The following is a 19,492-nucleotide window of genomic DNA, read 5'->3' on the forward strand; positions in this document are numbered from 1 at the left end:
AGCCTTTGACCTGTTTGTACCCCCGCACACACACCTGGAACATTGGCACTCGAGTGACCAGCAGATTGTGCCACCTTGAGCCTGGGTTCAGTGCGCCCAGGTTTTCTCAGCGGCCCCTGTAGAAGGAACTAGCGCAGCCTTTCTCACGGTGGCCAAGCCCTCTGTGTGACCAATTTCTGTGGGGCCTCTGGTTACTTAAAGGAGCCCTGGCTATGTGGTTCGGGGTGGGGGGTGGGTACCAGGAATGTGGCCATCTCTGGTCAGGTGAACAGTGGGCACCCTTGAGCCACAGGACCACAGGACACGCTGACCGAGCACACCAGGCCAGTCTCTGCAAGTGCAAGGAACAACACCAACTTCGTGAGAATAGCTTATTCCAGCTCACTTTCCAAAGCCACTTTTTGAAAAATCAAGTACCTTTCCACAGTTTGTTTTTTAATCTCCCAAACCGTAAAGGCAGCAGGCTTCAGAGAAATAACTTGGAGTGGTTTTCCATCTTTATTGATCCTCCCTGTCTTTGTACTTCATGTTGTACATGTCATTTAAGGAGCCCAACAAGCATCAGGAACAGGCTGTGCACCCCTGCCACCAGGGAAGGAAGGGCCATGTGAGCAGTGACACACACAGCAACCCTACCTGGAGCTGCCGCCTCAGGGCGGGGGCAGTAGCACTCCCACCCTTCAGTGTTGACACTCGGAGCAGTGTGAGATACAGACAGGGAGCCGCGGCTCTGCGCCCCCGGGAAGCCCACAGCCACAGGGAACCACGCCAGCCTCCTCCCAGCTCCACCAACAGGATGCCAGCCTCTGGTCTACCAGAGTCTTACCCAGCACCCACGAGTCCAAGCACAGAACTAGGCCCAGGACTCTCGGGCAGGCTCCTACTGGTGGCCCTGGGAAAACCCCAGGACAGCAGGGGCTACTGAGAGGCAAGGGCACTCCCGAGGCGCCCTGCTGGTCAGGTGGAGTGGCCTAAGTTGGTGGCTGCTTCAGCCACGTATTAGCCTCTGGCTGCCTGCCTCGAAATAGTGGAGTGTGGTGGCCTGACCCATGCGGCAGGGGAGGGGTGGGATGGACAGGGAAACCCTACATCAGTGCTCCAAATACATAAACTGAATATATTAAACTTCAAGTTTTTACAACGATCTGCTCTCTGCCCCAGCACATCTAGAGGTGGGAAAGGAAGGGGTACAAGAACACCCCACTGAACGTGGAGTACATCTCGTCAAAGTCTGTTTGGGCCAGTCTGCCCCCAGTCACCACGATGTTGACCCCATCACCTGCCTTCAAGTGCACGATGAGGTGGAAGGCCCCCGGGCCCCCGCACGTGTGGAGTGCCCCCGGGGGCCGGTGGTATTCCAGAAACTCCCTCTTGTAGCCTGCTGTGTGCAGCTGGGCCACGCTGGCGTTGGACACTGACAGCACAGCTTCCACGTACGCGTCTCTCTCGGGAGTGAGGGTGGCGGTGATCAGGTAGCGCCCTTCGTAGGGGGCCGTGAAGATCCCTGCGAGAAGGCAATGGTGTTAGTGATACACCACCAGCTAACCATGGCCACTTGCCCAGGCTGCCCAGTGGTCCCCCTTGAAGGCCAGGCACACCGAGGGAGCTGGTCAGCCTGCCTTCGCCGTGGGGAGGACCAGCTCCTGCTTGCAGCGCCCCAAGACATGCGCTGCGCAGCCCAGAAGCCAGCGTCACCCATGTCACGCTTGCTTGCACCACAGCGGCTCTGGGAACGCTGGCCCCTCACAGCTCCGCAGTGGCCCCAGGAATAAAGCCCCCACTAGCATGGCTCGGAGGAGAGCTGGCTTCCAAAGACCTCTTTCTGGCCGGCCACGGGGTCCATCAGTAGCTGCAACACGAAGCCCCGGGCTGTGACCCACGCTCACACCGGCAGTTCTGGGGAAAGCAGCTCACCCCGCACTTAGCTTGCTCTGGGCTACCCAGCACCCCAAAGTCCAACGGCCGCTGGCCTCAGCCCGACTGCTGTGTACCATCAGTCCCTGTGAGTACACGAACTGCCGGCCCAGGGGGCAGGATGGGTAGAGACTCCACTTCCCTGAGCCCACCCAGAAGAGACCTGCCGCCTAGCAGCTGCAGGCAACCCCAGCCAACTGGGCATTGAAGGGGCAGACCCCTTGCCTTTGGTCAGTGTGTACAGAGAGCAGCCATTTGTGGCCATACACATGCAGTCACTGATGGTCACAAAGCCAGTCAACCACACCTGGGAACGTGAGGGCAGGAGGCGGCAAAAATGGAGGTGGGGAGATGGCGGGGCCCCCAGCTGGAAGAATCTGCCTGCACCACGTTCTGCAGGGGGTGGGGGCAGGCATTGAGAGGGCACTGAAAGTGACCCATGACTGGCCAGGAGCTAAGAAAACACGGAGGGGCTCAGGCACTAAAAGGGGGCCCAAAGACCCTGGGTCCAATCCACCAGGAAAAATCCACCCCAAAAAGCTAGCCACCTGCCTGCCCCCTTCCTAGCTTGGGGCTGGTAGCTGCATAGTCGGGGGTTCAAACCCAAGAGCCAGGCTGTGAGAGGGATGGGGCTGCAGTCTGGGTAACCTGCAGGGCCCGGGGAGTCGGCAGACTCGATGGCAGTGCACCTGGGGCCCTTCTGGAGGCCCAGCACTCCGAGTGCCTTGCCTTCAGCTCTGAGAGTATCTGCACGGGGCGAGGCCTCCCACGTGTTCACCTCCCAACCTCCTGTACAGAGCACCTGCTTCCACGGGAGGGTACAGCTGGGGAGGTAGAGCACCAGGGGAATGTGTAGAAAGGTGGTCACCATCCACCTTCCTCAGGTCACCTGCACAGGCTGTCCCCCACCCAACGCAGCAGGCAGTGACCAGGCCCCAGGCCCCGGCAACCCTGAAGCAGTGGTAGACAGTCCCGACCTACCCAGGACCCCTGTGGAGCTGGTGAAAATGCAGGTTCCTAAACGTCCCTCCAACCAGCCTGGAGGGCCGAAGGCTCATTCTTCCAAACTCCAATGATTGTTTGACAAGATTTCAGACCCACTGCCTTCTGCACGCTGGGAGCCCTGGGTGGGCTGAGGGTGATGTGATGACGGAAAACCTGCAGCCAAGGAAGTCCCTGTCTTCCTTCCTCCAGCTCCCCCGGAGCCCCTGGCCAAGACATGCCCACCGCGACACAGCCGGTCTCCTGGGAACCAGCTGGGCAAGAGGAAAAAGTGCTAACGAGAAGAAAGACCTGCCAGCAAAGGTATTAGCCTTGCAAACCTATGTGGCAGCTTCCGCGTGTGCCACAGAGTGGCTGGTATGTCCACAAAGAAGCCCTTATGTGGCGTGTAGAAACTAGACTCTCTGGCTACGGTTATAACGTCATATTGCAGGTAATTCTCTGCTACGCTAAAGGACAGGATGAAGGGATGTTTTCTGAGCCGCCTCCTCACAAGAGGGTGTGAACCGAGTCACCGCCCTCTGTTTCTTTGGGGAAAGACAAAAAGCACACCTTCAGCAAAGCCATTCCTCTGTGTCCAAGAGCCCTCTCAGAAGCCGAGACAAAGCCCAGCACCATCAAGGAAGAAGAGCCCCCCCACCACCACCAAGAAGGAACCCACCCACATCTCTGTCTGAGGCAGAGGCCACGGCCAAGAGGCACCAGAGGCTGCTCACGGAGCCCGTGAGGCAGAGCAAAGGAGCCAGGCCGAGGCCGGGGCCGAGGCCCGGACAGCCAAGGCTGAGGCTGAGTCTGGGAGGCAGGACCGCGCGCGGGCAGGCTGAGGGCTAGACAGACTCGGCCGCTGGCTGAGGAGAGGAGAGGAGAGGTGTGGCTGTGAACCAACCGCTAAGGCCCTTGCTGTTTGCTGACCCTGACAGCGGTCACCTGTTCACGTCCCTAATAACCGCGTTCCACCTGTGCGCTCCTTGTGGCCATTTCCAACAATTCTCAAACCCGGCAGAAAAGGAGAGTGCTGGGGGAGGACCGGTTGGTGTCAGAAATGGTAAAGAAACACCTGGTGCACTTGATCTTGGGGTGTGTCATCTTGGCATCTCCTCCTCCCTTGTGCCCTTGGGTAGCCAGAGGAGGGCAGCTGGGCCTCTGTGCTGTTTTCTCAGGGGCTAGGAGTACGAAGAGACTCAACAGCACATCACCGCCGCCACGGGCAAAGGCTGCCCTCAGAAGGGCCCATAGCTCCTGGGAAAGGTCCCCAAGGCCCTTCACAAAGTGCTCCCTCTGCTAACCCTGCTCTGCTCCTTCGCATTACCACTCTGGTTCTTCCAAAACTCAGCCCCAGACCCAGGAACACACTGACACCGAGGCTCGTACAGCCCCCACGTGAGGCCCCTTGCGATTCCCGTGTGCCCTGGGAGGTGGGGGTAACTCTCGCCATGCAGCCCTGGGAGGAATGGGCTGGAAGAGGCCTGCATGCTCATCCTCCTCCTGGGCAGCCCGGCAACCCCCTCCTCGGTGGAGGTGCTACAGAGTGAATATGAAGTCCCGTGAGCTGACACTTCCCGAGCAGGTGGCCCCACACGAGGCCTGGTCCCCCCTTCAGGGGGACCACAGCTGCTGGCTTGGCGGCTCCGTCGATCAAAAGCACACAAGTACGGGACAATCAGATGGCACAGCCCCTCGCCTGCCCTACCCCAAGGTGCCCGAGTCCCCGATGGGTAAAAAGAAGAGGCTTGCGCCCAGCTGCGAGAAGAGGTGGCAGGACAAGGTGGAGGTTTGCTAGGCAGAACCGTAGAAACCAACACTAACCCAGTGAGCACCTAATCCAGGGGCAAAGTGAGGGCCAGCGTGTGGACCTCACAACTAAACACGTCCTTCTGCACTCACACACATACACTCACACACTCATATACACACACATACACTCACACACTCTACAGCCCTGCAGAACTGGGAAACATTTATTCATTGAATGTGGGAAACAGAAAGATTTCTCCCAAGTTGTCTCCCCCCAAGTACATGCCAAACTTAGCTGCTTGCTACACGTGGCAAATGACTATACACTTGGAGGTCAACAGAAGTAGGTCAGGGATTCTTCTCCCTGAGGGTTATCAGCCATCCAGAGCAAGCAGACACCACTGTTTATCCCACAATAATAAGTAGGGGCCACTCCCTTCTGATAAGGGTAATAGTAAATTGTTTCCCTGAAGGGGAGGTCAAGCCCACTCAAGGGTGACAAAGGTTAGGCTGCCATCATGAGTCTAGGGTCTGCCCTTCTTGCCTCCCCTTCCTATCATGTGTACACCCCTAGCTCATCTTCCTGTTACGCCTATGCCCATTGTATACCCCCCTCCTCTTGCTTGTATTGCCTACTGTACAACCCCCTCCTGTGACCTATGTCTTTACCTGTAATTAGGAGGCATGCACATCCCAAAGATACATAAGCCTTGGTTAGCAATGAATCTCTCTCTCTCTTTGGCTCTCTCCGGCCCACCTTGCCTCACTCTCCTGCCCTTGGCCCTCGCTGTGGGCAGACCTGGCCTGTAAGATCATGGCCATCCAGGAGGTGAGCACACTATCATGAAATGTGTGTGACTTCTTTATTTTACTCTCTCTCCTATCTCTCTTATTCTCTATGATTTTATTATAATCTTTATATATTTTAACCATACAATTGCACCTATTGAACCCACACTTAGTTGTGGAGGCTGGCCACTCCCCCACAATTGAAACCTCAAAGCTGGGACCCGGAGCTGCTCAGCAAGGCATCTTCTCCAGAGAAGGTGCGGATGCTCCCCACCTCCCCCACCCAGGTCATGGGCCAGGGGAGAGAGACTGGGGACCACCTGCTTCCCTGGAGTAAAAGGCGTTGGGTGGAGGACTGGGAGGGCCACTTCCCTTCAAGCACTCACCAGTACTGGGGTTATAGACGTCCCCATCGTTCACCAGCACTTTGTTAAAGAGCACGACGCCGCTGTCACTGGGGAAGGGCTTCTGCGTGAGGCCAGCCGAAAAAGACACCACAGAAGGTGCCGGAAACCCTGCAGCAGAGAGAGGGAGGCTGTGCGCAGGCTCTCGGGCAGGAGGCTTGTCAGCCAGGTCCCAGATAGTCTCTAAGTGGCAGTGCCCAAGGGCAGCGCTCCCTCCACCCCACCGTACAGCGGTGAATGGCCGGGGTCCACATACTCATCACACCCAAGTGCACACGGCCCGCCTGGTCTGAGTCAGCAGTCAGGACAGCTGAGATGTCTGGGAAACTGGACAGACACCTGCAGGAGGGTGGTGAGTGTGTGTGTGTGTGTGTGTGTGTGTGTGTGTGTGTGTGTGTAAAAGAGAGACTGTGTCCAATAGACTGTATGTAAAAACTAAGTGTGTATGAGCTGTGGGTGAGATAGTGTCTGTCTGTGTGTGTGTGTGTGTGTGTGTGTGTTTTACAGGGTTGTGGTGAATAGGGAATACGTCATGGGAATGATTTAGGGAGCTGCTTACTTAATAATGAGCCAATAAAACCTGGATCCCAGGAAACTCATCAGGGCTAAAGTTTACAGTGAGCTGGGAGGAAGTATGAGGGAAATTCCTAGTCGTGGCATGACTCGGCCTTTCTCCAGGGAGCCCACCTTGGGAGTCTGATGCACTGCCGGCAGCAGGGGCTTATCCCTGGGAGCAGGGCAGGGCTTCAGGCCCGCCCTTCCACAGCTCATGCTAATACCCAGGGGGAGAAGGGAGGAAATATTGGCGCGGGCGGACACCAGGAAGAACCACCCTCCTGGCCCTGGCCAGACGTACCTGGGGAGGCCAATGGAGGTGACTTGGGGTATCCTGAAAAACAAATGGGAACGGAAGATCAAATTCCTACACAGCAGCTCCTTCTCTGAGCCCCATTTGCCACCGTGTTCCTCGGTTTTCAAATGAAATCTCCACTGCTAGAGAGAGAAGTACACACACACACACACACACACACACACACACACACACACACACGGTGTCCACGCTGAACTGTCTTCCCAGGAACATGCACATTTGCACCCACCAATCCCTGTCCTGTCATTCTCTGCCCAAGTGGCCACGGGCAAAGCAAGGCACCAAGGGCAAGTCAGCTGGGGGGGCCTGGGAGGAGGTGGAGGGTGGGGCTCTCGGGCCAGGGCGCCCAGGTCAGGGAAGACCACCCCGGAGACATGCACAAACCAATGAGCACCTTACCCTCCAGGGGAGTTCTCTGTCCCCAAGGCCCACCTCCCCATCTAGGCTGAATGTGCTTGTGAAACGAGTGGACAGGAAATGACAAGTAGCTCGACAGAGCGCAGGCTTCCAGGGCACATGGACCAAAGGAAGAGACCCTGTTGTCTTAGGCGAGGCAGCCTCTGTCCTAGGTCATGCTGGGGACACTGCGCTCAGGGGGCCGGGAGGAGTAGAGGAAAGAAGGTGAGGCTCTTGTCACCTCAGCTCGGATCCTGCCTGCCTCCCAGTGGGTACACCGGGCCAGCACTGATGCCAACCCAGCCCTGTGCCTGGTTGGCTTCAGGGGGACTGCCGCGAACCCCCTCTCCCGACAACAGTGAACATGAGCTGACCCAAACAAGCCATTGGTTTCCTTGTCTGTAAAACAGAACTAGCACTAACTCCACAGGGTTCTCGGTAAGGTGACAAAAAATAAACAATGGCTCAATCGGGATGTGGCATATGTTGGGAAAGGAATCAGTGCTCCCTCTGGTGTGCTTCTTCCTACTCCATGTATTCAGACACCATTACCAACATCACCATCTCCACCACCACCACCACCTCCACCACCATCAATCATCACATCACCACCACCTCCACCATTACCACCACCGCCATATCACATTGACATGTTGACATTCACAACTTTCACGGAATACTTCCAAGGTAAACAATGAACTCAGCTTTTCTTGTGCTTCTCACAGTAACTCCCTGAGAGGTGTTATTATTATCAGCCTAATTTTGTAGTTGAAGAAACGGAGCCTCAAGGAGGTTAAGCAGGTCACAAAACTGGTGACTGCTGCACTGGGATTTGAACCAGCAATGTCCTGCTTAACTGCTCTGATGAGCTGCCTGCCTTTGCTACTCAACAAGCCCCCCAGCCACAAGGGGTTTCCCAAGGGCCCCTTCCTTCTGCGAAGACAAGTGAGCTGCCCACGTGGCAGGGCTGCTCCAACCCATCGGGAATTAGATTTCTAAGTGTGACGTACGGCCCTGCCCCTGGAGTGCCCGTCTCTGGGGGTTTAATTAGCAGGAATCTGTCCCTGAGGCCCGCAGCACCCTGGGAAAGCTACGTTTCTGAACCTGTGTCCCTGAAAGCTGGACCCTGGACCCACCCCCACCCCCCAGCAGCAGTCAGTCACCAGTGGACAGTCTGTGCCCACACACCCGTAGCCGGGACAGCAGGCCCTCAGTGGCCCTGGCTCAGACGCATCCAGCTGTGGCTGTGACTGGCTTACCTGGTGCCCCTGCGTAGCCTTCGGAGCTGGGGATGGCCGCCTGCCCCGTTTGGCCATCCACCCCCTGGGGCAAGCCCCTGCCAGACATGCCCATTCTGCCCGGAGGCCCAGCCTGGCCTGTCTCCATGATGACCCCCGTGGCCCCGGGCAGCAGGGGCAGCCCTGTCCTGCCCGGCCATGCCGGCGGGGGCAGCATCTCTTTGGAGGGTCTTGGCGACAGGGGCCGCTGGGGCAGCACAGAGCGCTGTCCTGGGTCCTCAGGAGGTGGCGGAGCGCTGGGCCTTGGTGGCGAGGCAGGAGTCAGCTTCGGGTGAGCTGGCTCGGTGGGCGCCTCAGGCAGCCTTTCGGGAGCCAGTGGGCCCTTCCTTCCTCCGGGCGGTGGCTGGGGGGCTTCAGAAGGTTCCTCCGCTGGGCATGTGGAAAGGAGAGAGGAAAACACAGGGTCAAAAATCTCAGTCGCAGGTCCCTTCCTGGTAATCTTGATGGCTCTCATCCCTGGTCTGTGAGACAAAGCACAGCATGGCCTAAACCACTCCGCTGTGCCCCTCCAAGAAACACACAGGGGGCGGGGGCGGGGGATAGAGGTCCTGGGGAGCTGCTGGGAGACCACAGGGGCCCGAGAAGCAGCAGCATTTCCCCTTCCCTTCCTGCACCGACGGTGGGTTGCACTTTCCCAAGCAGCCGCACCCCAAACTCCCTGTGGTCACTGCACACCGACACCACAGAGGTCTCTCAAGGGACCTGGCGCTGCTGACCTTCACCCCGTGTCTAAAATGAGAGGCCCCTGTCCTCTCATCCACTGGCTGCCAAGGGGGGTGTACGGTGGACACAGGCCATGGGAGCTCGGGTGCGGGCCTCACAGGGACAGTAATGCCCATTCCTCCTGCCACGTCCCCCAAGCCAGCAACGGAGGGAAATTCCAATGGAGAAACTCCCGATTCCCATCTCCCTACCTTCTTGGGATGGCGGCTGGCTGTGATACAGCCAGGAAGCTGCCACCCTTTCCTCCGCTGACTCTGTTCCTGGAACCAACCTTCCAGGAAGCCCTTCCTGAGAGGCCACAAGACATCCCAAAATAACTAGGAAGGGTCCAGCCGCCACGCTCCAGGGAGACACCGGCGCCCCAGAGTCCAAGCTGTAGAATCACCCGCCGCCCTTTCACCAACCGTGGAGTTCTTCCCTAAAATCCCTAAAATCCGTGTAAGGTAAAGGGGCCGTCACTTCAGGGAGCTCCGCCAGGTGAAGCCTTCCCGCCCGTGTTGCCGCAGAGCCAGGTGACTGGCCGGGCTTGTCTCTCAGTCTTTCTTCGTTTGTGTTCTGATGTAAGTTGGATTTCCTTTGCTGTACCTGAGAACGCCAATCACATATTCCGATCTTCGCCACAGACAGCTGTGACTGTGCTGCGTTGACACTGGTGGCATTTCTAGAGTTGGGGAGTCATTTGTATCTTTTCTAAGCCCTGCCTCCCTCTGTCTAATCTTGCTGTGGCCAGTTCAGCAGAGGAGGCCTTAAAAGATGGAATGAAAAGATCGTGGAATTTGTTCACAGTTTTTTTGAAGCCCCCTCATAGATCTTAAGGAAACTCAAGGCAGGCCCCTTTGACTAGTTAAGTTAACCCACGTTCATTTTGAGGACGACAGTTGTCCTTATTAGGTGCCATCGGGTGGGTTCCGACTCAGAGCGGCCTGCGATGCCTGGTCCCGCAGCCTCCTCACCGGGATTCCTGTGCCTGAGCCCTGGTTGCAGTCACCGGGTGACTTGGAGCCTTCCTCTTTGTAGCTACCCTCCACTTCACCAGCCATGATGTCCTTCTCCAGGGATGTTTTTGACTGAAGGTTTAAAGATTATCCCACGATAATAGTTTCAGCGCTTCACCCCACCTCCAGGGCATTTCGTAAGTGGACGCCATGATTATTTGACATTCTGATGTGCATTCTCCCCCTATTCAGCACAATTCCTCCACAGACTCTTGGACCCAAAAAGGTAGCCAGTCGCCCACCAGTTCCTCTGGCCTCATGGCAAAGGAGGCCCCTGTTGGCGGAGGCGATGGGCCGCACGTTACATAACCTCCCCACTTCCTGGCTCTCCTCCTGCTGCGCTGCTGCTCCCAGGGCCTCGGCGGATGGGCCCGGGATGGCCACCTGCATGCTGGGATGCCCCAGGGCTGCACAGAGACCCAGGAGGCAGAGCAGAGCACTGTGAAACCCGTTACCTTGGAAGCCGGACGTCCCCTGACCCTGTGAGACTGTGTGGAAAACGATTCAAATGGGTTTCGAAGGCTGTACATTTTATGGGTTAGTTTTTTCCAGTTAATGGGGAAATCACTTTAATTGCATGTCCTAGAAGAAGCCCAGTGGAAGCGGCAAGCAAGGATGAACTCAGATGCCCACGGGCTCAGGGAGCTGCCCCCTCGTTCGCTTTGACGGAGAGAATGAAGACCACCAACTCCATGTTGATGATTCAGGGAATCTTCAGAAACGTCACATGCCACGAGCTTTGAGTGGGATCGGAACCAGGAACACAGGGTAGCCAGGCCAGAGGACTTGGCGAAATGAAGGGCGGAGGTGCAAAAAGTACCTCGATGGTTTCTCAATAAGGTTCCGCTGAATATCGATATCCAGCACATCCGTGGCCTTCAATAGCCTTGTCTCCAAACTTATCAAGGAGCATACATTAAAAGGCCTGCAGGAGCTGTCTAGGAGACAAGAGATGGTCCTGGCTCATCCTTCTGTATGTCGGCCACTCCAGCCCCACCTGGGTGAATCTGGTTTGGTGAGTTCCCATGATTCTCCTCCGCAGACGGACTAGCCTGTTGCTGTTGGGCCAGCCACACCGTCAGAAGTTTGAAACCATCAGCCCTGCGGTGGGAGAAAAATGAGGTTCACCACTCCCAGAGAGAGTGGTGGTGCCGGACCCCACAGCGGCAGTGCTGCCTTACTCTCCAGGGTCCCTGTGAGTCCGCCTGGAGTCAATGGCAGTGAGCTGCCGAACAGGCCCCTCCAGAATCGCCAGCTTCAAGAGAACTGGTGGCTGGGGGCCAGCCCCTTTCTTGACACCAAAAGCAGAACCGCATTTTCTTCTTGTAGCGTTCACCAGGTCTCTCCCTCCGCTGCCGGGGCTCTTCAGTGAGGACAGCCAGAAGAAACTCAGAATCTTCCAGAGAAGGAGATCAGAAGAGCAAACTGGGGTGCAGGACTCACAGGGAGGGGGTAGAATAAGAATTATAAAAACACACAGGTGTGTACGTACCTAGATAACGTGAGCGTGTGTCTTCCCAGAAAGGAAGAAAAAGAAAATGAAAAACCCATACAAAGCCATGTTCTGAACACTGAGAAGGAACAGAAGACTTACAAGGTTCGTGTGTGTGTGCGTGTGTGTGTGTGTGTGTGTGTGTGTGTGAGTGAGATTAAGTTGCTTCCAGTCAGAACCACACCATCAAGCTTCCCAGCAATAATATTGAAAAGTAGAAAACAAGAGAGAAGCAAGAAAGAGAAAAATACCTTCAAATGTCCAGGCATTGCTATTGGAAACCTTGAATTCTCTACGACCCTGCCAAGATATTCCTCAATGAATAGCGTAGAACACAATCATTGTCAGATGTTTTCAGACGTTTAAAACAAGCAACAACGATCTCCCAGGACCCCTTCTTTCCACGCCACTGGAAATGAGACGCCGAGCACAGGAAGGGCCCTCGCCGGGCTGAGAGAGGTTCGAGGACGTTCTAAGGCGATTCTGAGTGAAAGTGGTGTAGAAAACCTAGGGGAGGAAACATGGCCCATAACCCCAGAATCCAGGGGTTGGGGGGGTGGCAGGGAAGCGGGCTGCCAACTGACAAAGAAAAGAACCAGGCGTCCCAAGGTCCTCTTGTTCTCGGATGGAGGAAGTGATATCCAGAGGCTGGCGGGGGCAGGAAGTAACCCCAACATGCAAATAATTTAAGCAAATAATAATGCAACAAACTACTCTTAATTCAGAGAACAGCCACCTATCCAGAGAATGACATGTAGGCCCTTATGAGCACAATATCCGACTATATCAGAAAGAGAGAGGGGAAGAGATGAGAAAGTTAGCGTCGAATGCCTCAAGTTGATAAAACAATTTAGCAAGAGGGAAGTAAATATCGGGGGAAACCAGCTGCCAGTGGGCAAGATGCCAGGAGAGAGGAGGGCGGAACAACTGGCTTCCTGATGAGCTTTTCTGCACCGACTCCCTCCTTGAATTGGGTAGGCATCGTTTCTGTAAAACTTGATGAGGAAGTCATCCAGGAAGACCAGTCTCTCCCCTTCCTCTCTTTACACAACACTGGGTGAGTCTGGACCTAGCTTTCTTCTCTCTCCTCCCCATGGCCTCCCTTCCTCCCTCCTGGCTCACAGCTGCCCTCCCTCCCCAGACCTCTGCTGCCCTCGGCACACACCCTCCGAGTCCCCCTCCCAGCTCCCCTCAAAGGGCTCCACCCCACCACACACCTCTCCTCCTCACTCTTGCCCTCCTCACTGGCTCCTTCTTTTTAGCCTACAAATACGTCAGTTGACATGTCTCCATCCAAACTTGAAAAACAAAAGATAGTTTTCCTCATTCCCATGACACCCAGTGAATTGCTCAAGTACCCCAAAATAACGGTGGTTCAGCTCCCTCCCACTGCTCCGTCTTCTCTTCCCACCCGCGCCAGACCCTCCAAAGCAGCCGCTTTGCTCAGCACCTGTCACTCTCCCTGGTGGCCCACCTGGGCACTCAGAGTCCCGTGTTCGCCCTCTCGCCTCTCCTCCCTCCCTGGATCTCTCTCTCCCTCCCATACACACACACACACACACACACACACACACCTGTGACTAAATTCAAGGGATTCTAATTTTGAAAGCATCTCTCGGAGTCTTCGATGTTTTCTATGGAATATCCTTAGAAAACATTCTGCATCATATTACACCCTGCTAACAAATCGTCAAGGATTGCCCTGCTAGTAAAAATCAAACTTGGACCTGCAGCCTGACCTTGCGTGGGCTCCCCAACCTGCCCCAACCTCCTTGGGCCCCCTGAGCTGAACTCCCTTCACCATGTACCTTTCTTTGCGTTTACACTCCGGGCGGGCCGGCCAGGAGGGCCTCCTCCAGCATCCTCCTGAGGGAGGTGGCACCATCCTTCAAATCCCAATTAAAATCTCCCCTCCCCAAGGAAGCCGCCAGGGTTTGGACAATCACCCCTGGACCATGGCATGAAGGTCTTGGGTCTCTAGGGGACGTGTCCTGTTTTAGATCTTTCCCTTCCATTTGGATTATGATACCGGAAGCCAGAACGAGAATTATCTTTCATGCTCAGGGCCTAGCAAGGGGTCTGGCACAGGGCACACAGGTTTTTCCCCCAGAATAAAGAAAGCTGGGCGCGTGAGGGTGTCTGTGGACCTGACTCGGCATCCTTCCTGCGGGCCTTGAAATGGGGTGCTCGCAGTGACCGCCCTCCTGGGTCCTGGCAGAGTGGACCGTGGTAGCTCCCTTCTGTAAATGCTCACTGCCCAGGCCTGCCCTGTCACAGCTGAAGGCAGACGAAAAGAAGGAAAAAATACGAAGGTAAATGAAAAAGTATTGCTACCAGGTTTCCAGTTCAGACATGCCTGGGCTTATTCCAAATAAAGAGGTGTCTGGGCTGTCAGTGGACAGGTGCGGGCAAGGTCTCTCAGAAAGTCGCATCTTGTCCTGAGTGGAGAGCTGTCGTGAAGAAGGCCCTATCGAAACCGAGGCTTCCAAAGAGACCTGCTGAGAAGGCGATGGCATGTTTCTGTGGCGATGCCAAGGAGTGACCTTGGTCCACTTTCTCAAAGGCCACAGGGCAATCAGGGGGGTTCATTAGGAAGAATGGTTAAGAAAATTGAAAACTGCATTGTGAGGGGGGAAAAAAAAAGGCAAGGAAATTTGCATCAAAGCATGTTTTTCTCCATCACAGCAATGCGCCGGCTCATTCTTCGAGGGCCGCAAGGGCTGTCCTGGGATAAATTTGTTGGAAAACCTTACCTCATCCACCTACATCATCCACCCTACAGCCCTGATCGGATCCTCCGGACTTCTTTTTGTGCCCCAAACTCAAAGAACGCTGAAAGGGAACATGATGTGAGTCCTTTGGGGCTGTGTGTGTGTGTGTGTGTGTGTGTGTGATCGTTGTCATTTTGATGTGTGTGTGTGTGTGTGTGTGATCGTTGTCATTTTGATGTGTGTGTGTGTGATCGTTGTCATTTTGATGTGTGTGTGTGTGTGTGTGTGATCGCTGTCATTTTGATGTGTGTGTGTGTGTGATCGTTGTCATTTTGATGTGTGTGTGTGTGTGTGTGTGTGATCGCTGTCATTTTGATGTGTGTGTGTGTGTGTGATCGTTGTCATTTTGATGTGTGTGTGTGTGTGTGTCTCATCGCTGTCATTTTGATGTGGTGTCCTGGCAGACATGCACAGACGTCGATGGATGGTATGCCACGAAAGAACACTTCACACTCTGATACTTTTGCTCAATCAACTCACACTCACCGCCGTTGAGCCGATTCCGACTCATAGCGATGAAGGGTCTTTGGTTTTGCTGCAAGACGTTTTACTCTCCTGTCTCGAAGGGCCAAATCTCCTCAAGCAATCTCTGTGGGGAGTCAGTGTGAGTGCTGTGGGAATGGAACACCCCCACATCAGTGACATCAGAGCCAAGACATGAAGGAAAAGGCCGCATGTGATGCCGGTGGCTCCTGCCTCCCCGCCGCCGGGCCCCTGAGCCCCACCCAGCCCCTCCTGGCCTGCGCTCCTCAGAGCATCTGCACTGTCTCCAATGCGCACATTTGTTACAATCTATAGCCAGGGCTGTCCAGCATCATGCTCGTTCTGCAAGGAAAACTCTGGCAGGCAACTGCTTTAAACTGAAGTGAGCATATGTTTCCAATTCCAAGAGCGGCCATCGGAGTAGAATGCGTCAGAAGAGCCAAGGGTTCCTCCCCGATGCGTTCTCATGCCTGAAGAATGAGAACGAGCAGATCAGCAATGTGTCTGCTGGCTCTTGGTCAGGGAACCCGCCCACAGCCCCCCGTCCTGTCCCGGCTGCCCATGTGGGCAGTGTCCCTGCGCGGCTTGGGCTGGTCCCTTCCTGAGAGCCCAATACATAGTAAAGTTCTTGTTACCGACACAAAGACCATCCTCAGGAAATGCCCATCACTCCCGGGGCTTGTGTGTGAAGCCTGCACATCTGTTCACTGACTGACACCTAACTCCATGGACAGGGCCTGCTTTCGCTGGCTTCCTCCCACAGTCAGCCATTCTCTCTGTCCGTTTGTCGTACGATGGTGGTTGTCACACCTGAATGTTGCAGGGGTGCTGAAAACGATGTCACTGATATTTCAAACACCAAAATGTATGTGCCAACTCCTACAGCAAGTGATGGAGAAATTGAAGAATGCTGACAACGTCTTCAGTGTGAAACAAATCGAATGATCGATAATCATCGATAATTATCAGTACATCTTGATTATTACTAGCCACGATCATGTAAAAGTTGGAATCAAAGAGGAAGAATGGGTAGTTGGCAAATGCGGCCTTGGTGAGGGAAATGACGCTAGAGAGCGCATGATAGAATGTGTAAGACCGATGACTTCTTCACTGCAAATATCTTTGCTCAACAACGTTGTGGTTGTTGGGGCCCATTGAGTCCATTCCAACTCCCAGTGACTGCATACAAGAGGACCCACCACCAGGGATCCTATGCACAAGAGGACCCAGCACTGTCCAGTCCTGCGCCACCAGGGATCCTATGCACAAGAGGACCCAGCACTGTCCGGTCCTGCACCACCAGGGATCCTATGCACAAGAGGACCCAGCACTGTCAAGTCCTGCACCACCAGGGATCCTATGCACAAGAGGACCCAGCACTGTCCGGTCCTGCACCACCAGGGACCCTGTGTACAAGAGGACGCACCACTGTTGGGTCCTGTGCCATCAGGGACCCTGTGTACAAGAGGACCCGCCACTGTCCGGTCCTGCGCCATCAGTGACCCTATGCACAAGAGGACCCACCACTGTCTGGTCCTGCACCACCAGGGACCCTGTGCACAAGAGGATCCACCACTGTCTGGTCCTGCATCATCAGGGACCCTGTGTACAAGAGGACCCACCACCGTCCGGTCCTGCGCCATCAGGGACCCTGTGTACAAGAGGACGCACCACTGTCCGGTCCTGCGCCATCCTCGTAATGGTCACGTTTGAGCTCATTGTTGTAGCCACTGTGCTGGCTCAACAGGATAATGGTGATGATAAATGCGGGCCTCGCTGGATGGAAGACACGGGAACCAAATCGACAATATCTGTTGGACGAGGTGACGGAGCAGCACCATAGCAATAGTCAGCACCAGACTGGAGGCCTGCTGGGGCACTATCATCAATCGCTCATAGGTAAGCCCAGGCTGACGTTGAAGAAAGTTAAAACCAGCTCACAAGAGCCAAAATACCACCTTGAGTATCTGCCAGCTGATGCGGAGAACGTCTCGAGAACAGAGGGCACGCACTGAACAGCAGTGGCAGAGAGCCTGGCGAGTTCTTGGCGGGCATCTAAAGCGGACCAGGTGAAGAAGCCAGAGGTCCTTTCTTTCTAGACGCACAAGGAAAGACCGAAGAGACCCTGCAATGTGCTCTCAAAGGTAGCGTCGTCGCTAAGGTGGGTGGAAGAAATAATGAAGTACAAGAGCCGAACAGAACACTTCAAAGGGCAGCTTGAGCACACAAAGTATTCAATCAAATGTGCACAGATCTGGAGGTCGAGAGGCAAAAGGGAAGAGCACTCCGCACAGCTCAAGCTGAAAGGACTGAAGAAAAACTCAAGCTCCAGGTGACAATACTGAAGGATTTTATGGACAAAGTATTGAACCATTGAAGCAGCCAAAGACGATGGAAAGAATACACAGTTACCACACTAGAGAGAGTTGGTGGGCATTTAATCGTTTCAAACGGGAGCACATCATAAAGAACTGATGGTCCTCTACTGAAAGCAGTAGTGAAAATCAAAGCACTAGGAGTCCGAAGAATTACCATCGAGATGTTTCAACCAGCTGGTGGAGCATCGGAAGCACTTAATCAATCTAGGCCAAGGCATTGGAAGACATCTACCAGGACAACTAACTCAAAAGGCTCCATTTGTGCCCATTCCAAAAACAGGTGACCCAGAAGAATGTCGAACGTATTCAGCACTTCATCAATATCACACGTGAGTAAAATTCTGCCAAAGATAACTCAAAAGCGGTGGCAGCAGGAACATCGACGGGGAGTACCTGCCAGAAATTCAGGCTGGACTCTGAAGCATGCATGCTGCGAGGGATAGCTTTGCTGGCATCAGATGGATCCTGGCTGCAAGCAGAAAATACCAAAAAGACATTTCCTTGTGCTTTATTGACTATGTTAAGGCATCCGACTGTGTGGACCAGCTATGGATAACATTGCAAAGAATGGGGATTCGGAACACTTACTTGTGCTGGTGGGAAATCTGTACAAAGACTCACAGGCATTCGCGCGAACAGAACAAGGGAATACTGCCTGGTTTGGAAACAGGAAAGAAGAGGGGAGCATTTGTGTCGAGGTGGTATCTTTTCACCACAGTTCGTTCGTTCTGAGCAAAGCAACCAAGAAGCTGGCTTGGATGAAGAAGTACGTGGCCTCCAGATGGGAGGGAGGCTCATTGACACCCTGTGCTGTGCAGATGACACAGTTTTGCTTGCTGCTAAAAGTACTTGCTAATGAAAATCAAAGACTGCAGCCCTCGTTCAGGAATGCAACTCAATGCAAAGAAAACAAAACCCTCACAACCAGACCGAGAGATAAACGGGGAGGAGACTGAAATCGCCAAGAATCTCATTTTGCGCCAATGCACAGTCTAAGCTCGTGGAAGCAGTAGCCAAAAGACCAGAGCATGCATCACACTGGGCATGTCTGCTGACTGTACGTGTCTAGGCCATCGAGCCCACGCTGACACACAGGGACCTGCGGGGCCGAGCAGGGCTGCCACGTCGGCAGGTTCACACAGGGGGCCATGGCCTCGTCATTCTCCTAAGAAGCAGTTGGTGGGCTCACACCAAAGTGCAGTCCACGATGCCTCCGGGGCGCAAGACCTCTTTAAAGGATTAAAGAGCAAAGAGGGCCCTTTGAGGACTGTGGTACACCTACACCTTTGCCATGGAATGTTCCATAGACGCATGCGTGTGTGTGATAGTTGGACTCAATGGGTAAGGAAGACTGAAGGAGACTCAATGCATTTGCATGGTGCCTACGGTGCTGGCAAAGACCGTGGGAAGTACCGTGGAGTACAAGAAGAACCAACCAACCTGTCTCGGAAGAAGTCCAGCAGGTGACTCCTTATAAGCAAGGACGGTGAGGCTTCATCTCCAGGACTCTGGAAGTCCTAGAAGAGGACATCATGCTTGCTAATGTCCAGGGTCAGCCACCAAGGGGAAGAGCCACTCACTGAGGTTGAGTTGACACCGTGGCTGCAACAACGGGCGCAAGCACGGCCATTATGAGGACGGCGCAGGACTGGGCAGGGCTGCGCTCTGGTGCAGACAGGGCCACTGAGCAACAACCACAGCCAGCCAAGAAAGCCTCCTTTCGCCAAGCATCCCTGGGTGCTGGCGTTGTGGGGCGGCTCAGTTAGCATGGTCCTAGGGGCAGGGGTGGGCATGGCTAGAATTTTCTTCACCTTCCACGTGGAAATCCCAGGGTCCACTCCTGCAGGCGCATGTGTGTTGCTGCAATGCTGTGCAGGTTCCAGCAGAACCTCCAGGCTGAAACAGACCTAGCGGTCTGCTTCCAAAACTCAGCCAATGGAAACCCCGGGAAGCAGGGAGGGGCTGTGCTGCCAGCCACGGCGGGGCCAGAGCAGGATGGGCCAGCCCTGTCTTCTATGCCATGTGGGGGTCTACGGGGCGAACAGCAGGAACCGCAGCATGTAGCTGGCCACTAGGTGGTGGCTTGTCACAGAACTGGAGGCTCTGGGGGAAGAAAGATGCTGGGCTTTGCTGTGATTGCCCTGTGTTTGAGCCCTGGCTGTGGGGGGATGCGGAAACCTCCTAAAATCACCAACCATGGAATGGGCTGATACCTGCAGTGGCCTCGTGCTGGCCAGTCAGA

The 19,492-nt window shown here is 54.8% G+C and overlaps 1 protein-coding gene across 2 annotated transcripts in view; it reads right to left on the minus strand.

Annotated features, from left to right (window-relative positions):
• Nucleotides 1–479: 479 nt before the first annotated feature.
• EMILIN2 (elastin microfibril interfacer 2) overlaps nucleotides 480–19,492 on the minus strand; it is a 57,699-nt gene continuing 38,686 nt past the window's right edge. For both annotated transcript variants that reach the window (XM_045296213.1, XM_045296214.1), the window contains 4 exons: nucleotides 8,370–8,777; nucleotides 6,700–6,732; nucleotides 5,826–5,954; nucleotides 480–1,504 (listed from right to left, as the gene is read on the minus strand). In XM_045296213.1, coding sequence (XP_045152148.1) covers nucleotides 1,167–1,504; nucleotides 5,826–5,954; nucleotides 6,700–6,732; nucleotides 8,370–8,777 — 908 coding nt within the window. In that variant the 3' untranslated portion in view covers nucleotides 480–1,166. The remainder of the gene's footprint in view (nucleotides 1,505–5,825; nucleotides 5,955–6,699; nucleotides 6,733–8,369; nucleotides 8,778–19,492) is intronic.

This window comes from Echinops telfairi, unplaced genomic scaffold (assembly GCF_000313985.2).
Source record: "Echinops telfairi isolate 266 unplaced genomic scaffold, ASM31398v2 ScPeMD7_7400;HRSCAF=8409, whole genome shotgun sequence".
NCBI lineage: Eukaryota > Metazoa > Chordata > Mammalia > Afrosoricida > Tenrecidae > Echinops > Echinops telfairi.